This window comes from Tachysurus fulvidraco, chromosome 11 (genome assembly GCF_022655615.1).
Source record: "Tachysurus fulvidraco isolate hzauxx_2018 chromosome 11, HZAU_PFXX_2.0, whole genome shotgun sequence".
NCBI lineage: Eukaryota > Metazoa > Chordata > Actinopteri > Siluriformes > Bagridae > Tachysurus > Tachysurus fulvidraco.
Genome location: NC_062528.1, coordinates 7,003,417 through 7,028,704, shown reverse-complemented (window position 1 = coordinate 7,028,704; position 25,288 = coordinate 7,003,417). Strand labels below are relative to the sequence as shown.

Sequence of the window (25,288 nt, the reverse complement as noted above, 5' to 3'; positions counted from 1 at the left end):
TCTCCCCCAACATTCACAGTAACACTAGCTTATCATGTCGTGTCTGTGAGCTCATGCGACTCTCTATATTCAGTGGGGAGAAATACCACAAAGACTAAAAATCAGCTACAATGAATAATTACTGTATTGCCTTTTGAGCATGACAGAGGGTATAAAGGCTATCGTAAAAGCATGCCGTATTTGTTTATACTCTGATTAGATTGTTGTGTTATCGAATGTGATGATACTATACTTGGAATTGTACAGCTGAGATAAACACAGCTCAGATTTCTCCAGCTTATGTAGCCACACATAGCATCAATACAGACAGAAACAAGTGCTTGTGTGTTCCACAGAGAGCCTAAAACTAGGACAGATCACAAGACAGGATCAGCATCACACCAAACCGCCACAGTGTATGTACATAACATACTGTACACCAGTTATCCACTCTGACCATGAGCACAAAACACAAAGGACATAAAACATGCAAAGGAGGTGAAGAGCTCTGAGGTTGTTAAAATGAAGGAAAGGGACACTCACACTGCACTGTCAGATAAGCTGAGGCAGAGGGTGAGATGCCCAGGCTGTTACTGGGGCTACAGGTGTATTTCCCAGCATCCTCTGGTTTCACGCGGTAGATGATGAGGGTGCCGTCGATCAGGATGCGCACTCTGAGCTTCAGATCACTGAAATAATAGCACAAAGAGCATGTTAGTTGGGTGTAAGTGTTTAGGAGTGTGTGCTAAAACTAAAAGGTAAAGTGCTATGGAAGAGATCCTAAATACATTTTACTTTAATTCATATTACATAACATTTGGCTGATACCTTTTATTCATAGCAACTTACAGTACATTCATCTCATTTACACAAATGAGGGTTAAGGGTTTTGCTCAGGGGCCCAGAAGTGGCAGCTCAGTGGACCTGAGATTCAAACTCACAACCTTTAAGTCAGTAGCCCAAAACCTTAAACACTAAAATGCTTAAAAAAAGATGTTCCATTGGGGTTCCTCAAAGAACCCTAAGGTTCTCTACTTGTAAAAGAATATCTTTTACACTATGTGAACAACAGACCATTTCACCCATATGTGCTTTCTAAACATCCTATTCTAGAATTAGTTCCTCTTAAGTTCCTGTCATAATAAGCTCCTCTATTTAGGGAAGGCTTTCCACTATATTTTGGGGAAATAATTGTGCTTATTCAGCTACAGGAGCACCAGTGAGACCAGTTACTGATCTGGGATGAGGAGATATAGGGTGCAGTCGGTATTCCAGTTCATCCCAAAGGTGTTGAGTGGGGTTGAGGTTCACACCAAACTTCCAAATCGTGACTTCTTGTAGCAGGAACAGGTTTAGACTTCTTAGCTCCAGTGGAAGGAAATTGTAATTCTACAGCATACAAAGACATTCTTTGGGGATGTAGTAGCCTAGTGGTTAAAGTGTTGGACTACCAATTGGAAGGTTGTGAGTTTTAGTCCCAACTCCACCAAGCTGCCACTGATGGGCCTCTGAAAAAGGCTCTTAACCCTTAATTGCTCAGTTGTATACAGCAAATGCTATAAATCTTGTACAACTTTGCGGCAAAAGTCTAAGGAAGAACCGATTTTGAGTGTGATGGTCATGCGTCCACAAACATTCATCTAGCGTATTTAAAACGAGTACCTAGATTAACAGGAGACTATTACACAGTTTTTTTTTTTAGTTTTTCTCTCTAGCAATCAGAGTGTACAAAACACAGTGTAAAACGCAGTACATTTAAAATAATATAATCACCATTACAATTTGTTACAATCAAGCAGCTACTGCTGCTACACATGTTTGACCCAAAATGTGATGAATCTGGTTTAAAATTAAAACTAAAAACTCATTAGCAATTAGAGTCATGTACTGACTCGTTCTAGTTCCTTTCTGCTTTTTCCTTAAAACCTAAAATGAAAATAAATTAATATATTTTATATTTTAGTGTAATCTCTATACATTTTTGGTTGGGTGTGTTTTTTGTTCTGTGGTTAAATTTTAGTGTACTGATATTACATGGATATGTGTAAATGAGCTCATGTTTATGTACACACACACACACACACACACACACACACACACACACAGAGAGAGAGAAACACAAAGTGCACACAATGACATCTTAGCATCTAAAATCTATTCAGAATCATCTACTTCTTATGCATTTGCACATTTTAATATATGCGTATTTTTATATGCATATGATATAGTACTCTATGCATAGTTTACTATTTTTAGCTGTAAATGTTCTTGCTCTGGTGGCTCTTGATTTCTAGTCAAATACAAAATTATCCTCCAAAAGAATAAGAACATTTAAAGCTTAAAAAAGTTTCTCGTCTTCTAATTGGTTTATTGTGTCTCACTCACTCTCTCACTCATTTTCTACTGCTTATCTGAACTTCTTGGGTCACGGGGAGCCTGTGCCTATCTCGGGCGTCATCGGGCATCAAGGCAGGATACACCCTGGACGAAGTGCCAACCCATCGCAGGGCACACACACACTCTCATTCACTCACACAATCACACACTACAGACAATTTTCCAGAGATGCCAAACAACCTACCATGCATGTCTTTGGACCGGGGGAGGAAACCGGAGTACCGGGAGGAAACCCCAGAGGCACGGGGAGAACATGCAAACTCCACACACACAAGGCAAAGGCGGAAATCGAACCCCGACCCTGGAGGTGTGAGGCGAACGTGCTAACCACTAAGCCACCGTGCCCCCTATTGTAATCTCAATCCAGAAATAGTATAAACCAAAATGACTGAGTTCAAGATAAATATAAAGAGATTAATATAAAAGTTATAGAATTTTGATCATTTTAACATTGCAATCATTATTTTAAATGTTTGTATTTCTGTAAAGCTGCTTTGAGACAATGTCCATCGATAAAAGTGCCAAACAATTAAAATCGGATGAATTGCGTTGAAAAATAACTCGCTAAGATTCCATTTTATTTGCAGTGCACACACACACACACACACACACACGCACACACACACACACACACACACACACACACACACACACACACACACACACACTTATCGCAAGAAAAACCTCGCTCAAGGGACAGCAGGATGCCAGGGTTAATCCAGGAAACACACTGGGAAACGAGTTACAGTTATAATCCTGGGATATGCCTGTGGTGACCATTTTTTTGGTCTACAGAGACACCAAAAATAGCATCACACTAATTCAGTGTACAGTTCTGTGCAGAAAAAAAAACGTAGGCTCATCTAAGGAAAGGTCTTGCGTAGCAAAATTGTGGATTAAATGTAAACTCAGGCAAGTTATTTTAAGCGTTCGTGTTTCAGAAGTGCCTTATCTCTGTTTAGAGGGGTGAAAAAACCTCACACAGAATATCAGCATGTGTCATTTAGTCACATGACACAAGCAGGCTGTCCTGGGAAAACCTGCCGTGTCAGCTTTTACGTGCCAAAGCAACACAGCTGCAGATATTCAGCCTGGGATGCAGATGGCATACTGTACGTCTATAATTATATGCAAATCTCAAACTAAACATGCTCCAATACACACACATATATACACACAGTCTCACATGACATGGTACATTAGTGCACTGGATGGTAACTGTACTTCTTGAAGTAGACATTGTCTTCCTCCCAAAACCAGGTATAGGTCAGGTTGCCAGGATACGCCTCAGCTTGGCATGTGAAGAGCGCATTCTGAGAAATGTTTACGGTGATGTTTTCAGGAGGTGCCACTATATATGGCGGACCTAGAAAAAGCAAAACACACTGAATTAAGCGACAACATCTTTAAAAACTATGATATCTGTTTATTTTGATCTAATCTACTTCTCATTGGTTTAACCCGTTAGCTACGTTCGAGTCTATGAAGCCGTCAGGTGGTTGCTATAGTAACAAGGTTTATCACACTCAGTCACAACAATCTAGATACTTCATTTCATACTCAACTGGCCTCATCAATAAGATCCACAATGGTTTCTTTCTTTATATTTATGCCTCTTTGCTTCATTATTACTACAGTATGCAACAGTAACCAGTATAAAGGTGGATATTGAAAATAATCCCCGTCAACATGATCACATTTTTAGCCTGAAATGAAGAAGAACACAATTTTTGACTTACCTAACTTTATTTACTTGGATCTTAACATCCAAATGAAAAATATAACAGCAACAGGTCATAAAAAAGTAGTATTTTGTAGTATTTTGTAGTAATAGCAGTATTTTGTTGAACCACCTTTTGCTTTAATTACAGCCTTTATTGTGTTGGGATAAGTCTTTACCAACTTTGCACATCTAGACTTTGCAATATTTGCCCACTTTTCTCTGCAGAAGTGCCAAAGTTCAGCTAAATCTGATGGTGACTGTTGATGACTGTAGTCTTCATGTCAGGGATCAGCCTGGACTTCTGGCCATGTGCTACTGTTGTTGTTGTTGTTGTCACGTGTCTGCCCCGCCTTCGTCTGCTCCTCCCTGTCTCCACACCTGATCCTAATCATCATTGTCTTTCATATACTGTATAAGTGAGCCGCGATGCAGATGGCAGGGCGGAATCATTAGTTACGTTAGTTACGTTAATCCTTAGAAACATGTACCTTAGTTGTTGTTAAGTGTCGTCATCTGTATTGCTTTAGTTCTCATCATTTACTTCATTACTCTCATCATTGTCTTTATCATTTATTAAACCCCATTCATTTGAAGCTATCCTGTGTACGAGTCCGTCTCCTTCCTTCCCTGGTTGTGACACTTCAGGTCATTCCAGAGATTTTCAGTAAGGTTTAAGTCTGGACTCTGACTAAGCCATGCAAGCACATACACTTTTTCCCCTTTCATCCACAGTGTGGTCAATTTTGCTGTGTGCTTTGGGTCATTGTCACGTTGGAAGATTTTTCACACAATTGACAACTTTCTGGCTGAAGAATCTTGCCAAGTGCTCCAGTCCCTGCTGCACTGAAAAACCACCACAACACAGGACATTACCACCGCTTTCCGCCACCACTTTCGGCCAGACATACCGTTTAATGTTAAGGCCAAATAGTTTTAGTCTCATCTGACCATAACTCCCTTTTCCACTGAGTTATGAGCAAAGCTGAGTTATGACTGCTTGTGGCTTTTATTGTGGCATTTATTTTTTCTTCTTGCCATACAAGCCACATTTGGGAGAATTTGTGATATTGCACACAATGACGTGTCATAAACTTCTGCAGCCGCTTCAAAATCGCTGTAGGCCGCTTGATAGCTTCTCTGACCGGTTTCCTCCTCACACTCCCATCCAGTTTGCTGGGCCATCCTGATCCATGGAGGGTCTCAGTGGTACCAAACACCTTCCAGACTTCTAACCCTTCTAGACTTCACTGTGCCTCTAGGGATGGCTCTAATGGCTTGGTGTGCCATTGAGACGATGACGATGACGATGACTTTGCATTTATGTCCTTCATTTCACGGTGCAAAGCAACAAAACATGATTATTTTGTATATGTAATAGATCAATATTTCTTTATTAATTACAAAGCTTATTTTTGTAACAAAAAATCATGTATACTATAATTCGAAATCTATATCTATTAATTATATGGAATTTTATGGAATTAATGGAATAAAATCAATCCTGAGAAGAAAAAAAAAATCTTTATATGTTAAAATTTTACAAATAGATTTTTTTTATTTTTCAGCTGAAATCTTTGTTGTACGATCTGATCTTGAATATTTTCTCCGATATCTGATCCAATAATAATAATAATAATAATAATAATAATAATAATAATAATAATAATAATAATAATAATAATAATAATAAAGTTCAGGACAGGCTTATGTGGTGTTATCAAAAAAGATATTTCTGTGGCGTGTTTCCCCAGAGGACTGAAGCGAATATTACTTTTTTGTATAAATAATATCACCAGTTTAAGAAGAAAACAAGCCCTGGGCCAGAAATATTGACTTGGCACAACTCAGGCCACATTTCTCATTGACTGGAATGAAAGGTGGCGTTTCTTCTCTGCAGCAACACTTCTGCTGCTGTAGGACACGTTATATTATAGAAAAGCATGTGAGACTTCACATGTAGTGAGTTCGTTTGTGTTGAACACACAGTTGTGTGTGATGCCTGTGTCCGGGCAACCATAAATCTGACTGCAGTCAAAGGCATGAAAGCAATGACATGCAGACTGATGGTGTTTTCTGTCATTGCGTACACAGACCAGGGCTAATAAATGCAGCCACTTCATCATTCACCCTTGTACTCTAGAGTCCTACAGGCTCTAGATCAACACACACACACACACACACACACACACACACACACACACACACACACACACACATCATACTCCATGTCTCTCATGAGCTGCTCTGCTCATAACACTGTCACTTTTCATTTCAGTTCGTTCTTCAAAATAATAAGACTCTTATTTATTACCATTTTATTAATCCTTTATTTGACAGCATACGTCTCTTGAGGTTAAAAACTCCTTGAAATTCAACAGGTAGAGTCATCTATGTATGTGCAGCTTGTCGAGGTCATAAATCGGGAATTATATTTGTAATTTATTTCACAGTAATGATACGGGATCATTGTACCGGCCATCTCAAATTAAAAGGATGCTAAAGGTATGTAGACACATTACAGATGTATGAGATGATATAATAACCTACACTCTGTGAAATCTTTCTGTGAGATGTTGGAGTGTGACTGTAGATTTGTGTTCATTGAGCTACAAGAGCATTAATGAGATCAGACACTGATGTCAGGTCAGGAGGCCTAAGGTGCAATTCATGCCATATTTGCCATATCCGGGGTTGAGGCTCTGTCTAGGACACTCGAGAACCTTGCAAACATTGTGATGCTGGAACAGGTTTGTTTCTGTAATGCTACAAGTCAAGTCAAGTCAAGAAGCTTTAATTGTCATTTCAACCATATATAGCTGACGCAGTGCATAGTGAAAGCATACATAGGCGTCCTGTACAACTCTGTGCTTCCCAATTATGAGTCCAAATATAAGTGTGATGAATAGCCATTCACAAACATTTGGTCATATGGAATACTTGATATATTTCCATGTAACCTAAACCTTCACAAGTCTAGTATGCAAATAGACATGAAAAAATTTAGTAGCCCTGGCACCTGGGTCAAGAAAATATTGTATTTTTATTTTGATTATTAATTTGTAGTTCCCTGCTAGACAATATGAAGTAAGGGTTCTGTTGTGACTGAAACTGGACTGTTGTGTTGTAACGTGCCTTCTGAATCCCTGAATCTACTGGGCAAATCAACGAGTGGGCATGTATGCCAAATGCTTTTTTGTGTGTTAAGATAAGATAAGATAAAATAAGATAAGATAAGATAAGATAAGACAAGAAAAGATAAGATGAGATAAGATCAGACAAGACAAGACAAGATAAGACAAGACAAGATAAGAAAAGATAAGATGAGATAAGATCAGATAAGACAAGACAAGAAAAGATAAGACGAGAAAAGATAAGATCAGATAAGATCAGATAAGCCAAGACAAGATAAGAAAAGATAAGATGAGATAAGATCAGATAAAATCAGATAAGACAAGACAAGAAAAGATAAGATAAGATGTTTGAAGACTCAACAAATCCTTCAGTTCAAATTATTGAGAGAAAATAAACCTGCCAAGCAGTCCTGAATAATATCTTTACTTGTGATACGACTCTAAAACACCTCATGATTATAGGTGCGTTTTTTTTTTATGTCAAGGGCACAGACTTATATGTGACATATCAGGAGAGTATAGGAACTGTGGCGATGTAGTCGTCCCCTCAACATAAATTCATAAGTTCAATTGTGTCCCTTGGTCCCTTGGTAATGCAGTTGATTAGCTCACCATTTATTACATGACAATAACAACATCCTTTAAGGCTAGCTAATTCAAATTCAATTCAAAGCTTGCATAGCAATTTATCAAATGTCTAGCCTGGTAGAAAATTTTTAGACATTTGTCAAATATAAAATGTATGTATTTCACAGCATTGTGGTTCATTAATCTATCAACTGATGGTAGTTTTAGTGAAACTACAAACATACAGTATGAGAAACCTAAAAAAATTGCATGTATTTTTGTACGTTCTGGAACATTCTGATGTTCTCACAAGCTTATTTAGCTGAACAGGTGGAAAGTGACATCCTTGTTTTCAAAAGATATCATGATACAGTGTGAAAGACCATTCAGGATATTGTGGATATCTGACACCTAACTCACCTTGCACGAGCAGGCGTGTGGTGTGAAGTGCTTCTCCCTGGTCGCTGTGAGCACGGCAGCTGTATGCTCCTCTGTCCTCCCGTGTGATGGCCTGCACTGTCAAACTGCCATCACTCACCTACACGGCAATGTAATAAACAAGAATTAAAGCCAGTATCAATCCGTGTGTCTAATAAACACTATATGAAGCAGAATTGCCTATAATCAATAATCCAATAATCCAATTAAGTGGAACGTTACAAGCCAGAAAACTCCAAGACATAGTAATGATCATGTATGGTAGTGTGAAAATGTGTGTGTGGTGCCCTTTAATATACTGGTGTCATATCCAGGCTGTGTTCCTGCCTCACCACCAGCGTTCCCTACTGTCACATTGACCGGTATAAAACAGTTTGTCCAACTTGTCTAATTAGGATGCTCCAAGTTACATAAACAACGTTCTAAATTTCCTTGAGCCTGAGATTTGTGACTACACTTTAAGCAGGTCACACAGCATGTACAGATTGTGACAGATCATTGCATCATGGTATCAAAATAGATCACAGTAACAAAACTAAGTGTAAAAAAAAATAAAAAATCATGATAAATCAATATAAAGTAAAATCTTATGCACTGCCTGGGCGTCTTGTTCAGGAACCATTGAGATGAGTGAAGGTTCAGAACCACAGACAGCAACCATTCCAGTTCTGGCAATGTATCCTGAGCACCTTGTTTATTAACACCAGAAATTAAAAATGTATGACATATCTAGGTAAACTAACCTGAGGGGGGCACAAGGGGAATCTGTGCCAAATGCAAGTGGGGTGTTTGTTTTGTGTGTTCATGCTTCATGCTGGGATCATACTGATTTAATGGTACACTCTAATTAAAAGGAATGGTTCTATGTAGAACCTAAGCTGTGTCTATAACTTTAACTATAGCATCATACAGTATATGGAACCCAAAATGGTTCTTTCAAAATGGTCCATAATTTTCTTTATTATTATTATTATTATTATTATTATTATTATTATTATTATTATTATTATTATTATTATTATTAATTTATTAATTAATTTATTTTTATTTTTATTCTAAAATATTTGATTTAGAAAAACTTTATTCTAAAACATATCACATAGTTATCTACATAGAGATAAATTTGTTTAAGCAATAGCAGTGATTTCTCATGATGCATTCTTTGAATTATAAAATGGAAAAAAAATGGATTAATATCAATGGTTCATTACTCTTCAAGGGTTCTACAAAGAACCAATTTTTGTGGGGGAAAGTTCTATTTAAAACCCCAAAGAACGTCGTTTTTAAGAATGTACAAAGTATTTCACAGATCTGACCAAGTCTATTACCATCATGAATGAAAATGATTGGAGATTTGTATATTTGTGTTTCTCTGAAGCATTGTGATCAGAATACTTTTACAATGCACGAGTTTGCAAATAAACTCAGAGATCTAAATATGACCTTAACATTCTAGAATAATATGGGGAAATTTGTTGTTGTTGTTTTTTTATGTGTGTGTGTGTAAATTAGTGAGAAGTTCAAAGTATTCGGCATCCAGTGAATTTGGTGAAATGGTGGTCTGGAACTTGTTTCCACCAAAATCTGTTTCCTCAGCAGGTATCCATCAAGCTCGCCACTCTGAGCTCTGCATGCCGAGTAAGTTGGTCTGTTACTTCCTGTTTCAAATTTAGTGAAGCAAAGAAAGAGCTGCTACAGTATGCACACTTTCACAAACCTCTGGTAGATCTCACCTGTTTTCAGGTTACTTCCTGATTTACGTGTATATCTCCACAAAGCATACACCCAGTTTCCTCTGTGTTCTGCTGTTACCGATCCATTTCATTTTGTTTTTGCTCCTTGCCTTGTTCTGTTTTTGTCTGTCCTAGTCCTGTTATTAGATGGTCTGACCGTTGCTTCTTATTTCACTCTTTATTGTCCAACGCTCCTAATAAACTTCTACCTGCACTTGCATCCACTTGAAAACGATTTTTCACACAAACACAAACACACACCCACACACACATTCACAAAGCACTTTATTAGAATCGCTATACTAAAACTTTCTTATACTTTCTCAATACAAGTCTTTATGGCAGGGAGCCCACGAGATGTTAAAAGCATTCCCCTGAGGTTCTGGTTCTGACATGAACGCATCACATAATTCCTGCACATTTTTCAGGTGTGCTTTCATACTGGATGTCTCCGGTCCAACCACATCCCAAAGGTGTTCTATTTAAATAAAATACGGTGACTAGGAAGGAAACTGAAAAACACTGCCATAACTCATGCCCTGTTCATGAAACCCTGAGACGACATTTTGCTTTGTAACATGGTGCATTATCATGCTAGGGACGGGTAGCGTTAGAAGGTGGGTAAATTGGGTCTATGAAGGGATGCACATGGTCAAGCAATAATTGATTGGGTTTAACAGGCACAAGGTGATATTCTGTGCATTCAAAGAGCTCTGATCTGCATTGCGTCGGTGTTGGAGCCAAAGGAAAATGATAAAACACAAACAGACTCATGATACATGAAATGGAATTGTGCAACAGATTCATGGTATGAAAAAAACTAAAAACAAATGATGCCATCTTAATGTTCCCAAGAGTTTGCATGTTCTCCCCGTGCCTCGGGGTTTCCTCCGGGTACTCCGGTTTCCTCCCCCGGTCCAAAGACATGCATGGTAGGTTGTTTGGCATCTCTGGAAAATTGTCCGTAGTGTGTGATTGCGTGAGGGAAGGAGAGTGTGTGTGTGCCCTGCGATGGGTTGGCACTCCGTCCAGGGTGTATCCTGCCTTGATGCCCGATGACGCCTGAGATAGGCACAGGCTCCCCGTGACCCGAGAAGTTCTTATAAGCGGTAAAAAACGGATGGATGGAAGTCAAACTCCAGTGAAACCACAAACTACACTAGAAATAATGTCCAAAGCAGCATATCCATTTACATCATTTAGCAGATGACCTTATCCAGAGCGACTTACATTTTATCTCATTTTAATACAACTGAGCAATTTAGGGTTAAGGGCCTTGCTCAGGGTCCCAGCAGTGGCAGATTGGTGGATGTAGGAATCAAAGTCACAACCTTCCGATTGGTAGCTGTCCGATATCCCTGTTCCTAGTCTCTAAACAGAAGAGACTACAGTAAACTCACACTTTAATGTCTGATCCGTGTAATCGGCAGATTAACTTTCTGTCTGTATTTCATATTCATGTGTAAGTTTGTGCTAACTGTGAGAATTTGTATCCCTGGCATTTAACACATCAGGGCTGAATTTCCCAAAAGATTGTGAGCACAAAGATTACAGTTAAATAGAGTGAGCATCCCATAAGAGTTGACTTGATCGGCACTAAAGGACACTTTAGTTGCACTTTATTTTCCTCCTTGAAAACTATTCCTAACAACTCCTGAACTCTAAAGGATTTTTGTTAAGATGTCCTGAATTAAGAGGAAGGACATTAAATAATAGAATGACAACAAAATGTCATAAAATGAAATAGAAATAAAAGTGTTCCTGTTTTCATATATCAAAACAATAACCGAAATGCTCACCTGTCAAAAATATTTTCAGCATAGTCTATACATGTATAATAAAGACAGGATTTGTATTTTAATCCATCCATCCATCTATCCATGCATTTTCTATAGTGCTTATCCTACACACTGTTGCAGAAAACCTGGAGTCTATCCCAGGGGACACGGGGTACAGAGAGCATATCAAAGGGCATTTATTGTTTGAAATAATCTGATGATGTCTGATGCCAGGGGCGGTTCTAGGGTTTCATCTTTAGGGGTTTTAGCCCTCAGTGAAAATTTAAAACAAGAAGAGTTTTATATTATATATTATATGACTACATTGTGACGCCTGAGATAGGCAGTTCGGATAAGCGGTAGAAAATGAATGAATGAATGAATGACTACATAGTAAGCCAAAAATTATGGTATTATTTAAAATGGCAAAAGTGGACACCAAAATGTTATGCATGATGTAATGATGCCAGTCTTGAATCAAATCAGTTCATGTATGTGTGCATTCTCTACAAACAGTGTGTCCTATCAATGCAGTCATTAATAAACAAATATTCACAAGACAAAGACCAAATCAATAAATGTTATTTTTATTTAATATTGTATGGATTGTTTGCATTAATATTTTGTTTGTGCTACAACTCTGGTAATAAGAATAGTGACATTTCACTGCTTTTGGTTGCCGTCTTTGCGGTTTTCCGCCGATTAACGTTATAGATAAACGCCCCCAGCTCTGACTGCGCGTGCACACTGCGCGTACCTGTGCTTCTCCGTTCAAATAAAGTACGTAGCTGATGACGCACTTTTGAAAGACTACAACACATGTGCGTAAAAGCAAAGTAAAAAAATCGCTCTTGGATCAAACTGATAAATAATTTTCTTTCCCATCGACGACATATCCTGCATTTCATTACATTAACGTCATTTTTATTGTTTATTTATGAAAGTAAATATTATACTTGTAGTTTTAGGGTTGCTGAGATCACAGACAGGGGGCTGAAGCCACCCTAAAAAAGGTCTAGAACCGCCCCTGTCTGATGCATAACTGCAGCGTTCATTTGTCCAAGTAGAAGGTAGTTGTGTTAAACTGATCCCAAAGGTTCATACATTGGACAGTGTGCCAGTCCATCATAGGACATGATCACACCCATACTCTTACAATTTAGAGATGCTTATAAGTCTACAATCCATGTCCTTGGAGTGGAAGAAAGAAACCATAGGACCCAGAGGAACTCCCTGAAGCAGCAGAAGCACATGGGAATTCTCCAGAAGTGGGAATTGAATCCCCAACTCTAGGGATGGGAGACAAGCGGGCCAAAAACTAAGCCCAATAAATTTAAGTTTATTGTCCAGCATTAAAGTTTATTGTCCAGGACCAGTACTATACAGTGATGCCTGGAGATACGAATGCATTCACATATGAATTTTTTGAGATACGAGCTGTGATTCGACCACATTTTTGTCTTGATATATGAGCAAATCTTTGAGATACGAGTATCCGAGCCACCGCCGAAACAAAGATCCTCAACAACCACGTGTGCTCTGAAAATAGAATAGACACCACCAGCACCCCCCCCACCCCCCGTATAACAGAACCACTAATCATGTATTAGATATGCTCGCTTACGTGTTTTTGGAAAGTAATAAATGAATGAATGGATAAATAAATAATTAAATAATTAGAGAGTGAGGGAGGGAGAGAGAGAGAGAAAAATATGTGGAGATTTATGACGTAAACTGGTAAAAGGAACGCGAGTTCCGGCATGGTGGAGTCGGGGTTGGAGGAGGGAGTTTAGATCACGGCAGCAGCGAAACGCTATTGCGGCTCTATGAATGGGAATTTAAATTGTCGGGTAATATGGATGTCGTAACCGGATTGGTGCGCGTCGTGGACAGCTGATTAACAGATGATGCATGCTTGACGACGTGGCCTGCCAGAACTAACGCGATGCTTGATTTAAGTTCGTTAATTTTAGTGAAGTTTAGTTAAGTTCCATTTAAGTGTAAAGTAGCATTAAGAGTGTACAGTAGTGAGTAAGTGAACGAAAGCGAAAGTGTACGTACGAGACAAAAGTCCTCCTCCTCCACCTGTTTACTCCTCCCTCAACCTCCGTGTGCATCTTCCATAAAGTAAAACCAGTTAATTTTTTTAACATTCTCTTTTATTACTGTATGTTTTTATACAATATTTGTCATTTATAAATACAGTTACTGTACATTTTTCATATACAAAACACATAAACAAAACAACTGGAGTGGAATTTTGCGAGCTGGAACGGATTAATGAGATTTCAATGAATTTAAACGGGGAAAATAGTTTTGAGATACGAGCAATTTGAGATGCGAGCAAGGTCACGGAACGAATTAAACTCGTATCTCGAGGCATCACTGGGACATGTTTGTTACTTGGATTTACATAAATTTAGTTCCATTAAATTCACTTCACGTTTTGAGAATTGGTGAATAAAACTGTGTCACTTACCGTACCACCTGGTTCGATTGCGCATTTGTTTTAGTCATATATTTCTCTTTAAGAGAAGTTTTAAATTTTGTCAGTATTTGGTTATGCTATATTTATAGTTTTAAGATACTTTGTGCCATAGGGCTCTTTCTTTGGAAGGCACCATTAAGGTTGGAAAAGTTTAAATCTTGCCAAGTTTAGACAGAGCAGATGCCAGACGTGCAAACTCTGAGAGCGTTATTTAATCAAACACTTATTCATGCTATTTTTTGTTTTCAAGTGTCTATAATTATTCTACATGCTGTGCAGCCAGCATATCTGCTCAGAAATCAGTGTTTTTACTACTCCATCAGCACTGTGTCACTGTCTGACCAACTGTACTGAAGCCCCAGACAAGAATGAGTAATAGACTATAAACGCCGCTGCTACTGAATAGACTGAATACATGAACGTTACAGCACAGTACGTAGGAGGCTGAGGAAGGAGAATATGAGTACAGGATCTCTGGGGAATGAAATAGTCTGCCTCTCTGAGACAAGATCCCCTTCTTCCTGATCTTTACCCTGTCTGCTCCATCTTCACATTCCTGCCTTTCTCAAGCTTCCGGCCATGGCAGCCAGAACAGAGAGCACGAATCCAGTGACCGTCTCACCACTCACACTTCTTAAAGGTGAGGTCATGATATACTGCTTTGCTGGAAGTGTGAATGACTTTAAAAGGGAAAGCTTAGAGCCTGGGTCAGATTGTAAGCGGGGGGATAAATAAAATATACACTTGATTGCATCCGCATTTTGAATGAAATCCAGAACACAGGAGCAGCCAACTGTGTCTATGTTTAACTGTGTCTGTGTTTAGGACAAAGCAAAAGCGGTTTGAAAATCTGGGCAATAGTGTGGGGAATGTTTCATCTCCAGAGCTGCTGCACAGGAATTTATAGTGCTCTTGCCCTAGCTGAAAGCAAACACAGCGCAGGGCTATAGCCTGTTCATTACATGTAGCTTAGTAACTGTGGATCCTCCATCCACGCCCTGGCACGAATTGCACCACAAATATGGAGATGATTAGCAGCACAATCCATTCCCCCATGCTTGAGAAAACAATGTTAGTAATCTCAAGCATCTATGTTATTAACATACAGACTTGAACTGAATAAATCAAAGGGAAAAGAAATTTGGTGTTATCGTGTTTAATTTACTAGGGTTAACAATTAACCCTGTCTATTCATAATCTGACGTTTTACACTGTACATAACTAAACCCTGGCTTAGCCTTTTTATTTGCATATTTGTGCTGTCAACAATCATGCCTGTATAAATGCAGAATACGACCTCTTTGAATAACGGCTTGTCTCATGCTCTTGCTTCAGTGAGACAGTTTTTTTTTTTTGACAGTCTGCCGTTCTGCTTTCGAGCAGGAATTGTTCGGGTTTTTTTTTGGTCTCTTTAAGATTGCATAGTTGACCAGATGTTTACTGATATCCATCTTCTGCTAATTGTTTCGTGTATTTCCTCCCAAGACGGCGAACACTCCTGTGATGTCCTGTGTTCGGCTGCCTGATGCCACTCAGCCGTTTTAGTTAAGTGTTACGGCGGCCTGGATTACACTACATATGAGACACCACAGTATGAGGCTAACGCAGCAAAAGCACTGCTAACCCTTCTTCAATGCAGGGTTTCATAACTCCAGGTTCTAACCTAATATGTTCTAACCACGCTTCTAAGGGGCTTTTTACACCTGGTCACTTCACGTGTTTTCTGTGATCCGATCTTAAAAAGGACCGGGTCTAAATGCCCTCTGAGACGGATATAAATCTGATGGTTCAAACCACTACAGGAGGTGGTCTGGGACACATTTCGGCTGAAACTGGACAGGTGTAATTGAATGTGGTTGTTCAAGCCACATACGTCAGTGCTATACTCCTCCCAAATAGAAGTACGTCACTCGCAAGTGATCTTTCACCCAGGCGTCTCTTTGGGTCTTAAAATGCACTGCTGCCGCCAGCGAAAATGCAGCAAACAGTAAATGCTGTTTTTTGTAGCATAACCATCGTAACAAGTTATTCCGTCTTCTTTTTGATTGCATTCAGAAAACAACATACACCAAAGCGTGTTTCTCTAGCACGAATGCTCTCCAATGCGGTCGCTACAGTATGCTTGTGTAATTACAACATATACAAAACTGCTATAATGATCTATAATCAATTTAGCAATTTTTGTAATAACCAAGATGATTTATAGGTTTAATAACAAAAAAGCACTTTCCGAGCTGTTTAAATCAAAAAGCCACATATATTTGCATTAAGAGTTAAAAAAAAGAATATATATACAGTTACTACACTTTTAAAGACATATACTGTATAGAGTCCCATTCCAGAGCATAATATCTATTCGTCCATTTTCTGTATGCAGGGTAGCAGGGAACCTGGAGTTTTACACAGGGCACTAGAAACACATAGCGAGGGACAACATGGACGAGATGCCAGGGCACAATCACACACACTCACACACCTATTCACACACTACGGACATTTCAGTGATGCCAGACATGTCTGTGTAATTGTGGAGGAAACCGGAGTATCCGGAAAAAACGTGCTATGTGCTAACCAACAGGAACAAATGCATGTCTCTTGGTTAGTGATTGAAAAGATTTAACACCAAGCATCACCGAGATCTAAACCCTTAACTCTGAAAAGCTCAGGTTAATCAAGTTACTGTAAGTTATTCATTCATTCATTCATTCATTCATTTTCTACCGCTTATCAGAACTTCTTCGGTCACGGGCATGTCTTTGGACTGGGGGAGGAAACCGGAGTACCCAGAGGAACCCACCGAGGCACGGGGAGAACATGCAAACTCCACACACACAAGGAGGAGGTGGGGATGGAACCCCCAACCCTGGAGGTGTGAGGCAAACATGCTAACCACTAAGCCACCATGCCCTCCTATTGTAAGTTTTTTCAGATAAAAACATCTTCCAACAGAATAAATGTGAATACGGATGTTTCAGCATGATCAGAGCATTTACAATGCCAAAACAACATCATGGATTATAATGGGTAAGAGAAAAGACAAGAGAAGTTCAGTCTGCCTGTTTTATATTTTTTTTCCTCCCTGTCTCCGTCTTTCAGTATTGGTGCTGCTCTGATGTGCTGCCAGACGAAGCCTGCTGGAGCCAGACTGCCTGAATGTTTCTGTCATATCCAGCACAAGCTATTCTCACACCCTTCTCTCCTTCTCTCTCATCTTGTCATTGTTTCAGACTCATTCCACACAATTGTGCACCTTCGTCTGTCGGCTCGGCCCACACGACAGCTCCTGACGGCTCTTTTTTAAGCGTTAATTCGTTCGTTTCAAAGCAGGAAAGTACAACGGCTTTATTAACACAGCTCGAATACCATGTTTCGTAATGAGGTGTTAAACCAAACCAGTATATCGTCGCTGTCAATTTCATATTTTTTCACATATCGATGCTATTGGTCAGTCCCCACGTGGGTCTGTTATTTTTACAAGTTATTAACCAATCTAAAGTCGTGAAAATAGCTTGAGCGCAAATCTCTTAACTCCATTGGACGCTTCACCTGTACACCTCTTCACTCCGTGGGAAAGCTTCGCGACATATTTCTCCTTGAGATTAAGAGTCGTAACGAATCAACACGTCTTCTGAGGTAAATGTCTTTAAAACACTGGGCTCAAAGAAAAAAAAATCTTGACCCCCGCTAGTTCTGGTGCTCGTCTGAGGACAGGAATTTAGCGCAAGACAATCCACTGCAACGCGGACTAAACCCTGTGCATTGCAGTTAAGATACAGCGTTTTTTTAATTTCCTGAAATGGTTTTGGAGATACGAGGATTCTGCCCGACAGCGACGATATGTGTTCTGGATCCCACTTCTCTGATACTGGGATCAATTCACCAGGGTAAACTTACCCCTACAAAGAGAGATTCCATCAATCACATCAGTCTAATCACTCAGTGAACCCTGTACAGACATTACCGTGTATTTTTTGTTGGTGGCCAACTGCTCGCCCTCTCGCAGCCAGGTGACCACAGGCTTGGGGTTGCCAAAAGCTGTGCAGGTCAGTGTGATGCTGCCTCCCTCCCTGGCCTCCACATACTGCGGTGGCACATCCATGAATGTAGGGGGAGCTGGTGAATAAAACAAAACAAAACAAAATACAAAGAACATCAGATTTTACCACAAGACAGTAACCACAGTCAACAGTATTTTGTCGCAATTTTAGTTTTTGTCCTGTTTTTAAAAATGACTATTTGATTCAATAAACTTTTATTTGTATAGAGCTTTTATCGATAGACATTGCAGACTTTATAACACATCTACAGTATGTATACAGCACCACTCATATTTACATGCTGCTTTGCACACCACAATTAACGCTGCCATCAAATGCATCAGTAAACAATAAGAACCCTTTTATTGTTTATAATCCTCTTATTTTGCACAAAATGTTCGACTGGTCGGTGTCTATTTTGTGTATTTGTCCTGTAGTGCTTCGTATTGTCTGTCTGGACTTTTGTCTTTTGTCTTGCACTGTTTGTACTAGGTTACACATGATGTTTTTTATGTGGCTAGGGCAATTTACTTTACCTCCTTAGCTCTGTGTTGTTTTATGTAGCACCATGCTTTTGGAGAAACGTTTCATTTCACTATTTACTTTGTCAGCTGTTTATGGTTGAAATGAGAATAAAAGCTTTTGACTTGACTTGACTTCACCAAATTTATCATTAAGATGTTCTCTAAATAAATGGAGTCTATACCAAAGAGCTCAAGGTAGGGGACACCAAGGACAGGGTACCAACCCATCACAGGGCACAATCACACACCCATTCACACACTACTAGCAATTTACAGATGCAAATCAGCCAACAATAAGTCTTTGTCCTGGGGTAGGAAACTGAAGTACCCAGAGAAAACCCCTGGAACACAGGGAGAACATGTACACATAGAGCTGTGGTAGGACTCAAACCACCAATGGGAAGCTATCAGGCAAAATGTCTGTCATTAATAAATTAAAATTGTAATACCTCAAGTATATTATGCTAATAAGGCAGATTAAAAATGCACAGTGTAGTAAACAAAGTTTCCAGAAAAAGCCCATGCACTATGTAATCCTTCAATATGCAAAGCTTAGAGCAGGGGTCGGAAACCTTAAACACTCAAAGAGCCATTTGGAGCCGTTTCCCACAGAAAAAAAAACACAGGGAGCCACAAAACCCCATTTGAAGAAAACACTGTACTGTACTGTATATATTGCTTTTTACCTTTATGGAAAGTATAGCAAAAATCTGTTGTGTGTTGCTTTTACGAAATCAATGAACTGCTACCGAGTAAACAAAATTTTATTTCTGCAGGCAAACAAAAATATTTTGAACAGTTTGAACTAACTTTGACAAAAAAGATGCTGGGTCGAAGGTTACTTTTAAATAAAATGTCAATGTCTAATTGAGTCCTCTTCGTTTTCATGACCAGGGCTCTCAAGTTTTGAAGACAGGCAAGCGTGACATCTACAACACCCCCGCAACCCCAATTTTTTTCATTCGTTGTTGCGTTAAATCTTTCCCAGATAGTGCTATTTTCTGATTGGCTATTGTGTAGCCTCCTTTTTTGATTCGCTGATAAGTGTCAGGCTCGAATAAGAACTGAGACGCGCTTGATTCCTGCCCGGTTCCATAGAGACAGCGGTGCGGACTGATACATTTTGGGCGCTCCGGCTTATTAAATATTATGATAAATAGTCAAAAAGTTTTTCTGCGTGAGAAATACGATGTGCGGCGGGAGAATGTGATGTGCGGCGGGAGAATGTGAGAAAAGACCCAAATGCGTGACTGTCACTCTCAATGCATGACACCTGACAGTCGTGCATGACATCAAAATTTGAACTTCCCGGCTGCAGCAAACCAAAAATGCGTCTGTTTCTGTGTCGGATTTTGCAAGTCGGCAGTTATGGTGCATATTTTGAGCGACAAAAAAATTAAAAACGGTTTATTTTAATGTTACAAGAGCATCATAATCTTAGTATTTAGAATTACATTTTTTTTTACAAAATTAACTAACTAAAATAAAATAAATTTAAATTAAATATTTATTTTCCAAATCTACAAGGAGACGCAGCAGAGGGATGAAAGAACCACTTGCGGCTTCGGAGCCTCGGGTTCCCGACCCCTGGCTTACTGTGTCCAGCCTCTATAAAATTTATGGGGCATTTTACACCAGGTCACTTGCATTTGCTGTGATCGGATAGCTATCCGATCGTAAAAAAAAACAAGTCTAAATGACCTCCAAAACGTTTTTAAGACGGATATAAATCCGATTGTTCAAACCACTACAGGAGGTGGTCTGGGACACATTTCAGATGAAACTGGTCAGGTGTAAATGAATGTGGTTGTTCAAGCCACATACGTCAGCACTATACTCCTCCCAAACGGATGTACGTCACTCGCAAGTGATCTTTCACCCAGGCGTCTCGTTGGATCTTAAAATGCACTGCTGCCGCCAGCGAAAATGCTGCAAACAGTAAATGCTGTTTTTTGTAGCATAACTATCGTAACAAGTTTTTTTGTCTTCTTTTTGATTGCATTCTGAAAACCGCACACACCAAAGCGTGTTCCATTTCAATTACCCCGAAAATGAGGTAAAATATATTTGCATTTTGGGTGGGAGTAGAAAGAGCGGATCGACATCCGATTCGCCAAGACGCATTTATGTGGCCTAATGTAAATGGAACAGTTTTAACAAATCAGATAGCTATCGGAACAGAGAAAACACACGAAGTGACCAGGTGTAAAAAGGCCCTCAAAGAATCATCATCACTCTCATGCTGTCTCGTACACCTGGCAGATTTACACATGGCATTAACTCTTAATGGCCGGAGAATGCTGGGACTCTGGAATGAAGCTCTGAAAAGGAGGTGTGTAGGAGTGTGTGTGTGTTGTCATTCTCCTACAGAACTGCTACTGTTCAGAGCACGGCTACATCTGCCCATCTGACACCTGCAGCGCAAGTGCAGACAGACAGACATCCTCTCTCTCACCCATGGCAGGAAGAAAACTGCTGCCTACGTAGGACACACACAAGAGTGTTAATACACCACCACAGGAAACTGACACTGTTGGGCCTTTCAGCTTCCATGGGAGCCAGACAGCACCTGCCCTCACAAAGAGGCTTTTGGACAAGAGTGGAACAGCCTGAATACTAATTTAGTACCAGTGTCAGTGGTTCACAAGAGGACTCAACTGTCAAGAGATGCAACAGCCCATAATAAACATTGGCAGAATATGTGTGATGCAGTTTTGGATCAACACTGCCTGGGATTTTGGGTGTATGGTTTCTGCTTGGCTGCAATGAAAACCTGGAAACATACCTACAGTATGTACAGAACATATATAGGTTGGAAGTTGTGTCTTATGTTGCATAACTGTGCTCCAATTCAAAAAGCGCTCAGTGAAGCTGCCATGTTGTGTTGTAGGCCTACTGTAATATTTGCAGAAGTCAAATTGCAATGTCTGAACCGCTAATCCACTACAGGGCCACAGGAAGCCTGTAGCCTATCCCAGGGGACATGGGGCTCAAGGCAGGAGACACCCAGGACAGGGTGCTAGTCCAACGCAGTGTGCACATTAACAAACAGACAATTTAGAGATACCAATTAGCCTACCACATAGGTTTTTGGACTCGGGGAGAAAACCAGAGTATCTTGAGGAAACCCCGAAGCTTCCCAGAGGTGTTGAACTGTAACTGCAATTACAATTTCATAAACTATTCACAGCTGGTGATGTTGCATTAACGTCAGGAGAGTGTGATTTGGAATACAAGCAGAAAAAATGATGGTTGATATGGCACACCTGTATTTCACAACCTACAACTCCCTTCTGTTTACTTTGTATGTCTGAGCAGTTGTGCTACTTCATTTCAGCCAAATGAGGGCCTTACCCTGGCCTCAGCATGAATCCAGATGTTAGTAGACCATATGTGTATATTTGCAAGTCCAGGAAACACAAACATTGTGATACACACTTGTGGGCTCTCGTCCATGCCATCTCCACAAAATTTATTCTGGCAAGTTTATACAGATGTGCTCTACAGGTCAGAGACTTGACAAGGTGTTCACCTACCAGCATAGGTATGTCATAATATTGTGGTGACCTTCTATACTTTCCCTAACACTTTTGTTTCTCCTGTTGTCCACAAAACGCCACGCTAGACCTCAAGAAGCAAGACAATTAAGATCTGCAGGTCTGCATATGGAGTTGGACCAAGTGATCTTCCAGTATTGGATAAGTTCTGGGAGGACAAGATGTGGTTTACGTTGCCTTTATTGAATATAGTTTATATTAGATGAACCAGGAAGGTAGAACAAGCTGGACCTGTAACCCACTTGTTATTTCCGAAGAGAACAATGAAATTCTTCTACTTCTTAAGTCACTTCTTACAATCCCAGGCCTTTGACATGGAGGATAAAAACAAAGAAAGCGAATAAAGGCTTACGATAAGGCAAGAAGTAGGACCGTGTTAATATAGGATCGGCTTTCCAGCACTGGAGAGAACTGAAGGAGCGGGAAGTTGGCCGCATATTCACAGATTTGAATTTCCTGAGTCAATAACTCCTGAGCTAAACACTGTTACTACACAAAACGCGGTTGTAGCTGCATCTCTACATTACTACAATAGAAAAGAGGTGTTATTTGTGTAGTAACAGCGTTTAGCTCAGGAGTTATTGACTCGGGAAATTCAAATCTGTGAATATACGCACATGCACACATGCACACTGAACACTCTCTCTGCCCATATTGACAAGCCCCGCCCCTTTCTGCTCATTGGCTACACGTTTGTTTTGATTTTTGTTTTGTTTGGTGGCCTAACACAGTTTTCAGAAGCATTTCTCAAATATCGTAGACCCTACCTTTAAAGACCTTTTACTATTGGTCAGGCATTTGAATGTTGTTCAAATGTATGTGATGTTTCTTTTGCCAAAAATATCAGTTGATGTACAGTACAGGTATGTGCCTTTTGGCTTATTTGCAATTATTCCATGCTGGACATGGGTCAGTCAGAAGAGTCACCCTACTGTACGTGGCCGTGAGTGCCAAATGAGGCCTGTTTGCAGCTCAGGACTAAAATGTTTTTTTTCTTAATGCTGGTGAAATATTATTAAAGGTTTGTGCCTAGTTCTTCAATCTGACCTGTCTACTGAATAATATACGCCCCCCCCCCCCCCCCCCCCAAAAAAAAAAAAGAAAAAGGAGCATGGGTCTAATCTAGTGGCCAGAACAGTGACCTTTGTTATGTTTAAGTAAACTTTATGTTTAAGTCCTTTGCTTCACTTGTCTGATTTTATGCATTAGACAGAGAAAGGGTGAGGGTTTGGAGTGGGATTTTGTCCCAGGAAATGGAGAATCAAAGACAATGGATATCGTATGAAGCAGGTTGCAGTTGAGCAAGAGTCTGCAGCAACAAGAACATGTGATTTGTGGGAGGAGGGTGCAGACTGATGCAGCTGTATTTTATATCCCATACCGTATTTATGTCTCTTTCTCTCTCTCTCTCTCTCTCTCTCTCTCTCTCTCTCTCTCTCTCTCTCTCTCTCTCAATGAGATGAGTTCATATGTGGCTGTGAGTGGAGCTGAAGCTCAGCAGGATAAGTAGTGAGTGAGCTGTAAATCTGCAGTTATGGTTGTTTTTAAGTATAGTGTTACTGACCGTGTCATGTGGCATGAGCACCGATAAAAAACCTTGCGTCTGTTATTCTGAGTTTGCTCAGAATTTTCTCTGAGTGTCTCGCTGCCAGAATTTAAGGCTGAAGCATAAATATGTGTGTGTTAAATCATGCGTCTTGGTATTTGTAAGCTGATATTCATACAGTATGTGGCTGTTTATGCTTGTTGTATATGTCACTGTATATATTCCTTGATTCAATTTAATCTTCACTTTGTTTTACGGTGAGAAAAATGACCATCATTGTTATATATTGCTGATTAAAACTGAACAATATTCCAATCCAATCATAAACATATTACAGTCATAATGCTGGTAATCATTTTTCACACCTTAGGTCAGCAATACATTAGAAATTATTGAATGCACTATAAGTAACTGCATTGTAGTTTTGTATCTTACATGCCAAGTAAAGATGATAATGAATTGGACTGATTCCTGATATGGATTCTATCAAACCAGATAATCACGCGTGTTTAAAAATCAACACAAACCAGCACAAAACAATACAATTGTCAGGTTATGTGAGCTGGATCATACTGTTAATGACAGAATTTTCATTTTCAGATAAAAGAATGGAAATATATGAGATAATAAGATATATATCAGCATCCCACACACAGAATGTTAGCAGGTATCTCCTGTTCTGTTCCAGTCACAAGCACAAACGCTGTATATTTTTCTTGAAGCGTTTGCTTGAATTCCTACAAATATGATGAATTTCAAGTAGGCTTTGTGGCATTTAGGTGCAATGCAGCAGCACTAGCGTAGCAAAAGCGCAGTAAGGTCACAGAAAAATCCCATCGTATGCATGGTTTTTAAATGGCCTCGTAACATTAAAAAACCATATTGCTTCAGAATGAGCTGTAAGTGCTATTGTGATTTTATAATCCATTTAAAGGTGAAGGGCAAATGTGTGTGTTAAACCATGTGTCCTTTCAGACGTGAGAGCTCACGTGTGCATGAAAGCGAGATGAGGTGCACAGAGCACTGCACATGTGTGTGTATGTGTGTGTAAGTGAATTGTGTTCAGAACATAGCAGGAGCATGTAACCTAGAACACTAACCAATAATGCAAACAAGGTGGAGGCTGAAAAGCAGCAGCAGCAGCAGCAGAGAGGAAACAATTAACATACATGCATATGTTCCTGCCTTCATCGCCTGCTGCAGCTGTGTAAGTGACATTTGACAGGATGAAACACAAAGGACTCTTTCACACTGTGCAAAACAGAAATGCTAAATACTGTACACAGCACAGGCACACCAGCACAATTTACCCTTCAACCCTGAACAACTCTGTGCGTTGCACCAACGCCTATAGTCTGTTCTGTGCTCAAACCAGCAGGTAATGTGAGCC

General features: G+C 39.7%; 1 protein-coding gene across 5 annotated transcripts in view; it reads right to left on the bottom strand.

Annotated features, from left to right (window-relative positions):
- Window positions 1–25,288, bottom strand: part of igsf9ba (immunoglobulin superfamily, member 9Ba) — an 83,493-nt gene that overhangs the window by 24,164 nt on the left and 34,041 nt on the right. For all 5 annotated transcript variants that reach the window (XM_047820881.1, XM_047820877.1, XM_047820879.1 and 2 more), the window contains exons 4-7: window positions 18,196–18,347; window positions 8,218–8,335; window positions 3,601–3,742; window positions 523–668 (exon numbers count right to left, since the gene is read on the bottom strand). In XM_047820881.1, the coding sequence (XP_047676837.1) occupies window positions 523–668; window positions 3,601–3,742; window positions 8,218–8,335; window positions 18,196–18,347 (558 nt within the window). The remainder of the gene's footprint in view (window positions 1–522; window positions 669–3,600; window positions 3,743–8,217; window positions 8,336–18,195; window positions 18,348–25,288) is intronic.